General features: G+C 39.6%; 1 protein-coding gene across 4 annotated transcripts in view; it reads left to right on the top strand.

Annotated features, from left to right (window-relative positions):
• Nucleotides 1–14,298, top strand: part of CLSTN1 (calsyntenin 1) — a 42,181-nt gene that overhangs the window by 3,945 nt on the left and 23,938 nt on the right. For all 4 annotated transcript variants that reach the window (XM_074848345.1, XM_074848344.1, XM_074848342.1 and 1 more), the window contains exon 2: nt 7,983–8,105. In XM_074848345.1, the coding sequence (XP_074704446.1) occupies nt 7,983–8,105 (123 nt within the window). The remainder of the gene's footprint in view (nt 1–7,982; nt 8,106–14,298) is intronic.

Genomic DNA, 14,298 nt, shown 5'->3' with positions numbered 1-14,298 from the left:
GATTCATACCGATTGATTCATAGTGGCTTCAATAGGGACTAAACCTCCTTAGGAACCTTTAGAAAGGATTATTAGAAACCTCAGTGCCTTTGAAGAACTGTCTGTCTGTCCTTTGTTTATGGTATTAGGTCTTATCTCATTTGCTTTGTATTCAGGCTGAAAACAAGTTGCTGCTACCGCTCCCAGTTGGTTTCCCTGTTTTTAAATGGAGTCAACAAGTAGAGCCAGAAGTGCCGGCTATACTGAGATGATGTTTGCTTTATTTGTAAATAAGATTCACTTTCAAGGAGTGATGTTTATAAATATGACAACAGTTAGAAAGTAAGGGATTTCCACTCTTGCACTATAATTAGCAACATTTAAGAGAACATTTATTAAATGCATGTTACAGTTAGAGGCTTATGTTTTCTATTTCAGTGTTCTGTTTAGTTTAAAACATTTTAAATTTCACTTCAAAAATTAAGGCTTTGTTGCCTTAATCCTATTTAGACTGTTTTGTGGTGGGATATTTTGTTTGTTTGTTTTGTTTTCCCTGCCAGGCTTTTATCCAAATTGAAATTTGGTCAGTGTATCCTCTGTCTAAGGTCTTTGGTGCTCTGAACATTTCTTCTGCTGCAGTTGTGGATAATAAAAATTGCAACTAGTTTCTAATGAGTCATTTGCATGTACTTTAGTTTCAGGCTTATAGCAAAACTTCCATGTATCTTTGTACAAATAAAATCAGATTTAGGCAACTGGTTCAGTGTAGAACAGGAAACTGTAAGTGGGGATAAATCGGAGAGTTTTTCGCTAGGCAAATATAACTTAATCAAACCTGTTGAATTCCTACAGCCATTAGTTTGAATATGGTGTTTGGAGAATTAGTGTTAATTGTACAGGCTCAAACTGTAGGCACCTGACCACTTACAAACATTACCTTGTGTTCCCAATGTATGACAGCTGAGATTCCAGAGCACGAATTACAAGTGCTGCTTATCCATGGCAAAAGAATCCAAGATAAAGATCTGAATTTGTGGGATGAATTTTAACCACCTGATTCTCTGTCAACTGGCAACCATAGAGGTTAATGTTAGTGGATGCCCATGCCCTTACCTAATCCCTCTCCTAGTGCAGATTCATCCCCCTAGATTTTGTTACTGCCTACAGTTTTCATGTCCCAGTGATGGACATCCCAGTAGTTTGTCTTGGGAACTCATACTATAGATAAGAAAAGTTTCATGCTATCGAGAAACTCAGCATTTGAGCAAAAGTTGTGTTCAGTTTTATCCCATTGTTTGTACCTGGTTATAAGACAATGATTTTTGTTAAATTCTAGGTATGAGAAGACTCAATTAAATAAACAAATCTTTTCATTACCACTGATACATTTCAAGTTGTTTATATACAGAGTTAATCCTCACCCTTTTCTAATAGAGGTGAACTGCAGGCTGGTGACTCTAGGGCAGGAACAGAACACACATTATAATCAGGCCATGCTACACCCTTTCTTATTAAACTTTACTTTCAGGGTGGAGAAGGCGTGTTTTATTGTGTAGGTCTTTACTCCTTGGCTGAGCTATATTTTTCTGTGGTTATGCACTATACAAACTTGTTCTTTTAATGATACTGCTTGAAACTTCATCAGAACAGTACTAAATTATGAATATCCAAGGTAAGACGGGCTTTAGAGTTTTTATTGTTGTCATGGAAAGACATGCTTGTATTCTCTTACATCAAGAAGAAGACGAATAAAAGATGTACAGTAGTCAAAATTTTTGTCAGACGTTCAGGACAGGAGTAAAGGACTGTTTACTCAGGTCATTGTGTGCAGTTCATTTGAATTGAGAGAATATAATTCTCTTTTTGTGCATTCTCTGGATTTTTCATGAAGTCTCAAAGGTGGATTTTAAAAATTAATATTTTATGTTTACTGTCACTAGATTGAACATCTAGCTTTCAAACTCTAGTGCTTATTATTGAGTTAATTCAATGTGTTTTACCAGTTAATTCTTAAGAATTTGTTTTGACATCAATAACCTTGACCTAGTTCTAAAGATATGTAGTGTAGCTAAAGAACACTATATAGTAGAAGTAGTTATCCAGAAGAAAAAAATATTTTCAGCTACAGTCTTTTCTGGTTGAGGTGTTTCTAAATCTTCCATTATATAGGTGCCAGATCCCATTTAAGTCAAATGAACTTCTGACCACTTGTAAGAAGATAACTGAAGTCCTCAGAAAGGGCTTTGATAAGTGCATTTAATTTGAATATGTTTGCATTCAAATGCTAGACCTGAATTAATTCTGATTGTTTTAAGATTATAGCTTTTGATTACATTTTCCAAACTAGCCCTAAACCCCATTGCCCTGCCTACATATTCATTTACATTCATTAATTCTTTTAAACAGCAGGAAAGAGTTGCTGCTAGTTGATCTGATGGATTGCATTCTGCAGCATCAGCCGTTGCTTTGGTGAAGCATCCGTTCTTTAAGGGACATTCCTTTTCTGCAGAAGTCGGTAGTAGTGCTGGTCAGTGGTAGTAAAAGCTGGTCTGTTTGGTTCCATGGCCAAGTGAGCACGTTTGCCTAGAGCAAAAGGTATTTTAAAAACCAGTGTTCAGCGCACGTGTCACATCAGGCACCAGTTCCCTTTTCTCCTGTAGCTTAGCGGCAATTACCCGTAGATAAACCAGGTTAGACATGTGGCTTGTGCTCACCTTGCAGGTACATGTTCAGGCATTGCTTGGCAGCAGCTCTAACACGAGCTTTACAATTCAGTTTGCTACCTGGAAAAAGAGGTATGCGTAGCTGTCTTCTAAATTTTTTTTGGCCGCTAAAAACTAAGTAGAAGGCAGCTGGCTGTTGTGTCAGAGTAGCTTCCCCCACTTGACTAGATTAAATGCTAGTTGGGATTTACGACAGATTCCAGTTGAGGCGCTTACAAATAGTGTGAATATTGTATTTCAAGGAAACCAGTGTAGTTTATCCCAGTTAAATGGCAAGAGATTAACAGCTCAGGGCACTTCGTTAGTGTCAAGCTTGGAATAGGCTGACTGTTTGGGTTTGAAATTAACAGTCTGGCTTTGAAAAACTTTCTCTTTAGATTTCAGGAGTTTTGTGACAATTAAAGAGGGAAGAAATGTGAAAGAATAGTTTTCAGTCCAACATTTAACACTGTTTAAGCCAGCTGAGATCAGAATAACACTCGGTGCAATTTCACAGTTGGTTCAACGGAAGCAGTGATGTATGGCTCATAAGCTGTGCCTCAAATTTCAAATGCTAGCTTGAGAATTTCTTACAGTATGTGGTTATGCTGGAGTCAGTAGATCACAAATATGGATAACAGGCCTTTCCTGGATATTCAGCAGTAAGTTTGGTGTTTTAAAATCCAGTGATGTTTAGCCCTCATAAACACAAAGGGATTTAAGCTTTATGTTTTAAAATCTGGTGATGTTTTAGCCTTCCTAAACACAAAGGGGTTTAAGCTTTATGATTTTATTGTCTACAGCACAATAAAAGGACATGACTTTGCTTTTAACTGGGCCTGTTGTTTGAAGGTTCACTAGACAATGCAGATGCTCAGCATACTCATAATTCTGTTCATATGTGGTTGCAGTACTTCAAGCTTTTATAGAACTCCCTACCCTACAGTAGCAGGATTTACTGTAGGTTGCTAAATTAGGAGAAGGTTTCTCAGTGCTTAAAAAAAAAAAGTAAATTTGTAATCTACATTCAGAAATGGAGATGGAGTTTTTTCTGGTGGAGATCTGTTCTAGTATTCTATACTAGGTCCTTGCAAAGACTAAGACAAATGGATGGAAAAAAACTCTGCATGTCCAGTTGAGGTGTAACTGCCCCAGATGCACTGGCAGAAAAATACATAACTGCGTCCTCCTTGTGCTCCTAACAGCCATAGCTGTGTTAGTGGCATGCTTTTCTTTAGACCAGATTTGAATTGAGAGACGTGTTTCAATTGGAGACTTACAGTTCAAGCAGTTATTGGCGCCTTCCCTCTGAGGGAGGAATGATGTGTTAGTCCCTTTGAGCCTGATGAAGTTTGTTTTCAAACGCCAAGTTCCTTGGAGGGTGCTGCAGCAGTGTACTTTTCTGGGTAAATAGAACAATGTGGCTGACATTTAGCTGGCTATTTGGTATGCTGAATATTGAAAGCATGCCCGTGTGAGTGTATTGAGGCAATAAAGATACTGTTGCCATATTGAGTAAAACCACACGGCGGTAATTAAACACTGTTTGCATTAAAATAGTTTGTTGTGAGTTCTCTCTTGCTGCATTATTATGTATGAAGATACTATATCCTCTAGCAGTTAGTTGCAACTAACCAATAAAAGATTGCAGATGAAAGCATATTGGGAGAGTATTATGGTTTCCTGTATGAGTTCTGTACCTCTAGGTTTAATCATTTAAGTGTCCTTTTATCACCGTTTTTTAAAGTACCCTGGGTAAGCATATGACAGACATCATCAATCCGTTTTAGTTTGTTGGAGGGGCAGGATTCAGACGTCTAGGTTGGCCTTACTTCTTTCCCTCTTCTGACAATCTGCTTAAATAATTCCTTAGAAGGGTGTAATAGCAGGACTCAGCTGTGTGATAGTGTTCTAGCTGTAGTATATAATTTGCTGTGATTGCACGGGCATTTATTTCAGAAGTTGTACGTACTTGATCTCACGAAGACCAAAATCTAGGTGATGTCACTTATTGAGTGCTGTTTGGTATGTTTGTTACACCCTCTAGCAAAGCATTTCTTATATTTGACTGTACATCATTTGCTGAAGATGACTGGGGTTTGTACGGGAAGGAGCAGTTTCCAGGCCCTCTAGATGAGTGTTTTCCATAGGTTCGAAGCAGCTAGATATGTACAACCTTCCAGAATTAGACTTGGGCAAATAGTATTAAGAAGAAAGAGTATGTGGTAGTCTTAAGAGGTTTTTTGAAGTATAGAATCACAGAATGGTTTGGTTGGAAGGGATCTTAAAGATCATCTAGTTACACCCCCATGCCATGAGTGAGGACACCTTCCACTAGCCCAGGTTGCCCAAAGCCCTGTCCAACCTGGCCTTGAGCCCTTCCAGGGAGGGGCAGCCACAACTTTTCTTGGCAACCTGTGCCAGTGTCTCACCACTCTCAGAGGAAAGTTCTTTCTTCTATCTAATCTAAATCTACACTCTTTCAGTTTAACACCACTACCCCTCGTCCTATCCCTGTACTCCCTGATCAAGAGTCCCTCCCCACCTTTCCTGTAGCTCCTTTAAGTACTGGAAGGCTGCTCTGTGGTCTCCCTGGAGCCTTCTCTTCTTTGGGCTGAACACCCCCAACTTTCTCAGCCTGTCCTCACAGGGGAGGTGCTCCAGCCCCCCCCCGATCATCTTCGTGGCCTCCTTTGGCCTGGCTCGAGCAGGTCCATGTCATTCTGATGTTGGTGCCCCCAGAGCTGGACCCAGCGCTGCGGGGGGGTCTCACGAGAGCGGAGCAGAGGGGGAGAATCCCCTCCCTCGCCCTGCTGCCCACACTGCTCTGGATGCAGCCCAGCACACGGTTGGCTTTCTGGGCTGTGAGCGCACATTGCTGGTTCACAGTCAGTTTTCCATCCACTAATACCCCAAAGTCCTTCTCCGCAGGGCTGCTCTCGACCTACATGCAGGACCTTGCAATTGGCCTTGTTGAACTTTGAGGTTTGCATCGGCCCACCTTTCCAGGCTGTCCAAGTCCCTCTGGATGGCACATCCCTTCCCTCCAGCGTGCCAACCGCACCACACAGCTTGGTGTCGTCAGCAAACTTGCTGAGGGTGCACTTGATCCCGCTGTCGATGTCACCAACAAAGATGTGGAACAGCACTGGTCCCAGCACTGACCCCTGAGGAACGCCACTCATCACTGCTCTCCACATGGACATTGAGCTGTTGACCGCAACTCTTTGAGTGTGCCCATCCAGCCAATTCCTTATCCACCGAGTGGTCCATCCATCAAATTCTTGTCTCTCCAATTTAGAGACAAGGATGTCATGTGGGACAGTGTCAAATGCTTTGCACAAGTCCAGGTAGATGATGTCACTTGCTCTCCCTTATCCACCAACGCTGTAACCCCATCAGAGAAGGCCACCAAATTTGTCAGGCGTGATTTGCCCTTAGTGAAGCCACGTTGGCTGTCAGCAGTCACCTTCTTATTTTCCATGTCCCCTGGCATAGTTTCCAGGAGGATCCGCTCCATGATCTTGTTGGGCACAGAGGTGAGACTGACTGGCCTGTAGTTCCCTGGGTCTTCTTTTTTCCCCTTTTTAAAAACAGGGGATATGTTTCCTCCTTTTTCAGGCAGCAGGAACTTCACTGGCCTGCCCTGACTGCTCAGATATGACGGATAGTGGCTTAGCCCCTTCATCCACCAGTTCCCTCAGGATATGTGGATGCATCTCATCGGGTTCCATGGACTTGTGCACCTTCAGGTTCCTTAGGTGGTCTCAAACCTGATCTTCTCCTACAGTGGGTGGTACATAGTTCTCCCAGTCCCCACCATTGCCTTCTGTGATTTGGGTGGGATATACATTACATAAGTAGCAGATATACATTGCCCAAAAGAATTGAGGTGAGACTGATGCGTGTAGAACCTCAGCATGAAGAGAGCTAGACTAAGAGAAACAATATATTCAAGTGTCAAGAAGAATTAGTTGTTACATCATATATACTGGTTCTGTGGACTATGAGCTGTATTTATCTTTGGAGAGCATAACTTAAAGATAAATATTTAATAGTCAGGACTCTCTCACATTGGCTTGTCACATAGTAGATGATAACCTAGTAGGTAACATATGATTTTGTCTTGCATCTTTCGTGATGTACTAGAAAAAACTATTTTTGCAAGGTGTCAAGGAAAGATACTGCATTTCTTTGCAGCAGAGGAACAAGACTAGTCATCTTAAACATGCTGAAGTGATGGGTTTACAGATTTTTCTGTGCAGAGTTGAAGGATGCTCTTCTAGTGGAGTTTCCCAGCCTCTTAAAGCAACTACTAAACTGATGCAAAAAGTAGTCAGTATTTTACTCAGATTTCAAGGCATTCTATTAGATGACAGAAAAGGCCTGAGGTTTTGGTCGCTTCTTCCAGTAGTGTTTGAAATCTGCATTAGGCATATGTTGGATTAAAGACTACAAAGTACAAGTCCTCCAAACCCTGAAGGGCCTGGAACACTTGGGTTGCATCTCTGCAGCCGAGATGTGGGATGGCAAAGCTGGTGTTTTGCTCTTTTCGACTGCCTCTCCTCTCCCTCCCTTTCCTGCATTTTGCATAGTTCCCCAGCTTCAGCAGTCAAGTCCTCCTTTACCTGGGATGCCATGTCAATGACAGATAAAACTGATACAGAAGGTTCTAGATGTAGATCTTATGCTGGGGCGGAACAGACAGCAATGTCTGTCACTCCCTGTTTATTTCCTCAGCAAGTGTGGGCCTTGTGTGGAGATTAGTTAAGTTTGATCTGTTTCTGCCTGTTCTCTTAATGGTAATAAAAAACCCTGTACAAGACAAAATGCTGAAACTGGAAAAAACCTTCACATTCTGAAGAATAGTCCACCAGCTGGATCCCAGGTTTCCAAGTCGGGGAGAAATAGAGTGTAAGCAAACCCCTGTGTTTCATGTTGGCCAGTCTTTTTTCAACTGGTGCTGAATATAGGTTTTTCTAGTGTCACGCTTGGCACTGATGGCAACGGCTCCCCATCTCTGTTGGAAGGTTTCTGAATTGCACTTCAGGGGCATCTTAAATCCCAGCATAGTTAAGAGACTAATGTAGATTCTCTGAGTTACTTTTGGCAAGCCTACAGGGACACTGAACTCTTCTGAACAGATTAGCCAAGATTTTGTCTCAAATTTTTTAATTTAGTAAACTGCTGGTTCTAATTTAGAAAAATGAAGGAGGAAGATATTTAAATTAGTATTATAAAGCATTTTTTTAAAGAAGTCAGTTTCAAAAGTTTTGACTTTGTTCTTTGTTTTCCTTTCAGTTAACAAACATAAGCCATGGATTGAAACAACCTATCACGGTATAGTTACAGAAAATGACAACACGGTACTGTTGGACCCTCCCTTAATAGCCCTGGACAAAGATGCACCTCTGCGTTTTGCAGGTAAAGAATTCATCTGCATTTCTTTTTTAACAAGTGGAAATGCTATTTGATGACCAATGCTGTGTGTCACTTAGTGTGTTTTCCCTAACAATAGCATAATGTTTCGAAGCTTTCAGACCCTAGGAAGAAATGTTTGTTCATGGGCCGGAGTTTGATTTCATATTTACAGCTGTAAATATACAGCTGTATTCAAATACCCAGACCAGAGAGTGCTCTGTATTGCAGATATTCCGTGCTGCTTTCAATTTCATATATATATGTAATTTTTCTGTTTTGTTGGGGTTTTGTGGTTGGTGGGTTTTCTTTTTTTGTTTGTTTTTTTTTTTGGCATAGTGTCAACCTTTTCCTCAGTCCTCTGGATTCCACATTTCACAGCATTCAGTCTGGGAGTTCTGAAACAATTATTTTCTTATCATTCTGAAGAGAGCTTTTGGTTTTCTTAGTTGTTTTGATTTGTGTCTTAATAGATTGAAAGCAGTAATTACTAGAATTAAGATTGCATTTCTTCTGTGCAGTATTTGGACTGAGAATTCCTGTACAAATCTCGACTTTCTGTGATGAGCTTGCTTAGGAGTTTTGGGCAGTTTTAAAAAATGGAGGGCCTCTTCTACCTGAAGGAAAGGCTGTTTCTCCTCTAACGAAGAATATAGAGAATGCTACACAAGCCATTTGCAAAATGTAGGCGAACTCCTCACTTTCAGCATAGGACAAACAGATGACAGTTTTCTTACAAACTTCTGCAGTAGGTTTTTTTCTGGAAACTACTGTTTAAGAATACCGTATTCATTAATTGGATGCATGAAAAGTACTTTCTTGGTTAGACAAAATATTAGAAAACTGTGTTTGAAGAATACCATCGGGCATCTGCAGGTATTTAAATTAGTTGTAGTGGATAACACTAGCTTAAATTAGGTACTTGCAGAAGCTTACTTGGTTAAATAAAATTTTAGAGTTAAGAATCCTAGTAAAATACCTAAAGGATGTGACATTAGCCATTTTTGGGAACATTGCTTAGCCTGGCTTCAAGGAGGAAGTGGTAGAAAAAAGAGAGTGATTAAATGAACAGCCATTTGAAGTGTTCAGCATGCTAACTGCATTGTGTGCTGCAGTATTATGGCAACTCGGTCACAATTTCCTAAAGTGGTACTTAAAAGTAACAGTTTTGTTGCATTCTCATAAGGCTGTAATTATCTTCAAGGCTGCCTTATAAATTCAGGAAGTTCAGAGATAATGGTAAACCTCTGAAATTCAAACTTTCTCATGCAGTGGATACACATGGCAGAGGCTCTTAAGTGATCTTAACTGGAAATAAAACTGCTGTCTATGAACAAAAAAACTTTTCATTTCCAAATGAAGAAGCTTTTGTTGGGATACACAAAATTGGTTAAGTAAAAAGAGGTATAGGAAGGCTGACTTGCATATTTGGTGATTAGGAGTATATGAGTCATCTCTTGCAGTTCTTAAGACCTTTAAATGTAGGCGCTGGTAGTTTGACAGCGTTGAGCAGCTTTTGAAAATGGCAATTTTATACCTCTTAGTGGATGGTAAAGTTTTCTTGAGTGCTGGATATCATGAAGCTTTAAGAAAGTACTGGCAGAATATCTTCAAATATGTTGTCGAATTTGCAGAGGAAAATCCAGTGTCAAAGCATCTCTTCTCCATTGTGTTGATCTGAATTGTATAAACCTACTTTAATTGAGTGAACATTTTTGCCAACTGGAAGTTGGTTTTATTAAACGTTTGTATAAACATTATATACTGTTATATACATCAAAACCTAACAATTCTTAAGCTGCAGCAGCAGAACAATGGATTTAAAATAGTTATGTTAAAATCTTGAGTGCAGCATTCTAACATTGTAAAGAAATTCTCCTTGATGTGACTGTTGAATTTGAATTGCGTAAATTTGAATGACTGTGCTATGGGAATCTATAAAAGTATTTGTCTACCGTTAAATGGAACAATACTTGAGTCTGTCTTTGAGGAGACCCAATGTGGGAGACGTGTTGAATCAGCGTTATCAATTCTAGTTGGTGGTGCTGTAGTCATGTCCTAGGACGGAGAATAGCATTGTTGTTGTCCAGCAGCATCGATGTGGGTGTTTAAGTGTGAGAAGCCCATTAGATCAGTGACATGTTTTCACAGCAAAACAAAGCGTTTTCAGGATACAAGGGCTGTTTCAGCCCTAACTGGTATATTCCTACTTATAAATCAAATTTATTCGTGCTTCAAAAGTTGGATATTTTAATTAACTGTGCCCCCTAGCTGAGCTGTGAAACTTTTGAACTGTCTGCAGGTTTAAAATATTTTAAATAGAGCTTTTTGCTTTATTTTCATTTTGAGCATGTTGAAACATCTTGAAACTAGTTCATTTAAATGCTTTGTAGTACATGAACTGTGGGGCAAGTAGAAGTAACGTTTTATTGCTTTGCTTGCTCCGTGCTGTGGGTAGGATCTTAAAATTCAGGTGTGCAAAAATAAGTCAGGTTGTATAGACATTTGTTTCTAGGGTAATTTATATGGTTTTACATCTGAGATGACACGCTTTTGAAAATAGAGTTTGAACATAGTCGTGCTGGGTTGCCTCGCCATACTGCCCGATGTGTAGAGACCCTATGGAATCAGGCTTTTGTACGACGATTCTAACAGATCCGCTTGAGAAGACAATGACCATTCTCCTTCCACAGTGAAACTTTTCTGTGTTACAAGCCGAGTCATGCTGGAATTTGATCAAAAATTACTTTGCTGAAAAAAATGGAATAAAGGACAGCTACATTTTCTATTGTACATTAGAGTAATTCATGCCCAAAATCAGTTTAATGTCTGAGGCTCTCAGTATGGATTTCCCCTTTACTAAGCAAAAAGGAACTGAATTTTTATTGCATTTGAAACAAACAATATTTTATCTGAACGCCTTCACATCGCTGAATGTGTTTTGTTATGAGACTATAATGCAGGGTATTGCTAGCAAGGTGTTTGAAATGTTTCCCTTGTGGAAAGAAATGTTTTCTTCTTTTTCTGATGTGTCTGTAAAAGGGTTTTAATCCCTCTTCCCCCACCCTGCCCCTAGAGAAAACCACTTCTCAGCCACAATACCTTATTTTCCCCTTACTAATCTGGGATGCAAGAAGTATTTTTGTGGGGGTTAGGAATTTTTTTGACTTAAATCATGAATATGCATAGAGCTTTGAAAATGATCTTGCAGAATCTCCACGCTTTAAAAAAAAAGGCCCAAAATTCACGAAGCCTTTCTGTCAGCCTCTCCCCGGAGGTGTGTGGGGTTCACGTGTTCCAGTGGGCGAGTGCTGATGCCACGTTTCCGTGCTGCACCGCCAACCCGTGTTTGTTTAGGGCAGGGAGCTGTGCTGACGTCCTGTCTGCCGCAGGCCTGTGTGTACTGCGGCGCTCAGCTGGATGAGAGTTAGAAAGAAATGATATGTAGAGAAGATGAATGATGCTGTGTAATCAAACAGATGAAGGTTTTGATCTTGTTGCATCCCATGAGTGATTCAATTGTACAGCCAGTTGGCAAACCTAAGAGGAAATTTTGTTGCACTAGTATTTCGGCCATTTTTGCATTAAATTAAGGCATGCATGAAGTGACGTTTTGTACCTATCGTGCACAAAAATACAAGCTGAAATGGAGTTATCACTAACTGAAATTGAAAATTGCTTTTTAACACTTTTGTATGGTGTGAAGGAATACTTGTTTAGGAGACGTTCTACACATCTTGAAATGGGAGGCTTTCCATGATCCTCATGTAGACTGCTGCTTGGTTAGAGCTGGGAGAATAGACTTCCTCTCCTTCTGTGGAGGGGAAATGTAGAGGGATAGCTGACTCCAGAGTTGGAAGAATGTCTAGTCAAATACTGTATGTGCAGTTTAAATACCTTATGCACCCTTTTTATAACTATGTAATTGTTTTACATCATTACATCAAGACAGTACAGAAAGAAATAAAACAGTAAAAATAAACAAACCCCTCAAATTCTACCAAATCTTCACTGTCACTTGATTGCGCTACACTAGAAAGGAGAAATACAGAATGCCTTTAGGATACAAGATTACTGTATGTTTTCTGGCTAACATAAGTTCCACAAACCTGTAAAATGAAATGTTTTCCAACTGTGATTACAGCTGAGTGAAACACAGTAAAGTTCTATCCTACTTACAGTTTATTTAGCTGAGCAGTTTCCGATATATCAAATATAAACTAATTTACAGATTGATCATCATTCTGTTTTAAGATTAGGAGAGAGAGAAATTTATTTCAGGAATGTATCTCCACTTCAGAATGGAATGAGAAGAAGCATTAATAAGCACATATGACATAGTGTGAAACATTAGGGAGAGTGGTATGGGACTAAGGTTACTTAATGGCAATGAAAAAAATTCACTGCCAAAAATTCTATAATCACAGAAGATCATTCCCTATACTATATAAAGATAGGTATTTCATAACTGAGACGAAAATCTATGCATGGGCATATTAATCTGTAAATTGTCTTATTTGTCTTGAAACAGCTCTCTAACAGCCTGTAATATATTTTTGAGAAAGGAGGGGGAGCTTTAATTTTTGAAATATTTTGTACTTTAGAGAATTACTCCTTTTTGCTCCTTTTCATTGCAGAGGCACTTTGAAGAAGGGAGTTTAAAAAGCCTGTTAGGTTGGGAGCTCTGCGTTTGCTTATTTAGAGTGCTTATAAGTAACCCCATAGTTTTTATGCACTATAACTTTTTCAGTCACAAGAACCTTGTCTGTGTAGTAATAAAAGGGCTTTTTGTTAATCTCACTAGTGTGAAGTGGAAAACACGATTGTGTCAGTTATTGTTCGGAGAAACCTGTGGCGGGAATTGAGCTGTAGTACACCTGGAACAGGAGCTTTACACCTTTAAAAGCATCTGGAGACACACGGATATTTACCGGAGAGCTTATTTATGTTTTATGCTCAGGAGCCAAAAAAATAATGCCTGAACTTCCTAGCAGCCAAATTAGTGTTGGTGCCAGAGTTAAAGGTCACTTCAGATGATAAAGAACTGACCAGCTGTTAGACAGCCTCCCCTTCTCCCAAATCGGTAGTTGCCGCCTTAATACACTTCTCCCTCCTCTCTCCATTGTCAGGCTTTCTGCTTTAATGTTCCCTTCCATGTATTTTTTTTTCCTGTAATCTTAATGTTTCATACACAATGCTTGACTCTCAAGGTTAGAGTTACTGGAAGGGAGCAGGGACGTAGCTGTACAGGGGTAAGAGATGTGGAATATTTAAAAGCTTGCAGTTGGATTGTCACTTCTGGCTAATCGGTGGTGTCAGCCGTGAATTTAAGCAGTGTAAAATTTTCTTGAATGATCCTATTGCCAAAACACATCAAAATCCGGGATTATATTTATATCCTGTGTAAGAATAGACTGAAGTAACTTATGTGGGTGCCATGAGAGGCAGCATACTCGGTGCATTAAAATAAAGAGCTGATAATAAATCTGGGGATTACCTGAAGTGAGTTTTAGGGAGAACCTAACATGAGCTATATCAGAAACTGGCTCCTTTTAAAATGAAGGACTGCAAATCATGGTACATTATAAGATATTTTTCCTTAATTATGTTACTGCTTCAATATTAGACTGTAAATTTGCCTTTTTAAGAAAAATACTTCTCTGTAACCATAGTGCCTCATCTCTCTTTAAGGCCACTCTAGAATGGAGGTTTGAAAAACTGGATTACTGCAAATTGTTTGAAATGTATGAGAATTAACAGGAGAGCTGCTAGAAATGATTTGAAGTGTACAGTTCTGCTTTGTTATACTGGAATTCAAGTCAAAGATGATGGTAATCTGGAAGAAATAATTGATCAGTTGGATGATACGTAAAAAGTGGTAGTTTGGGGTTTTAACAAATGAAAATTTTCAGAGGAGTGAAGAACAGGGTTAACTGTCTTTTCATTAAAACTGTGAAACCATTCCAGGTGCCTGTCACAGTCATCTAATGCCATTGTAAAACTCAGTTTTATCTGAGATCTCCTAAACATGGAAGATCCAAGGCACTGGAAGCCTGTACTTTTCTGGAGTGGCTGGGGGCAAGGCAGCGTGCTCTAGGGCATCCTCGCTACTGGTAGATGAATCTGTTTGAGTACCTGAATCTCTTCTGTCCAGCATTACAGTATTTAGTAGTGGAATAAAGTCATAGAAGCTGTTGGT

The sequence above is a fragment of the Strix aluco genome, chromosome 22, assembly GCF_031877795.1.
Source record: "Strix aluco isolate bStrAlu1 chromosome 22, bStrAlu1.hap1, whole genome shotgun sequence".
In the NCBI taxonomy this organism is placed as follows: Eukaryota; Metazoa; Chordata; class Aves; order Strigiformes; family Strigidae; genus Strix; species Strix aluco.
This window is presented reverse-complemented; position numbering and strand designations above follow the sequence as displayed.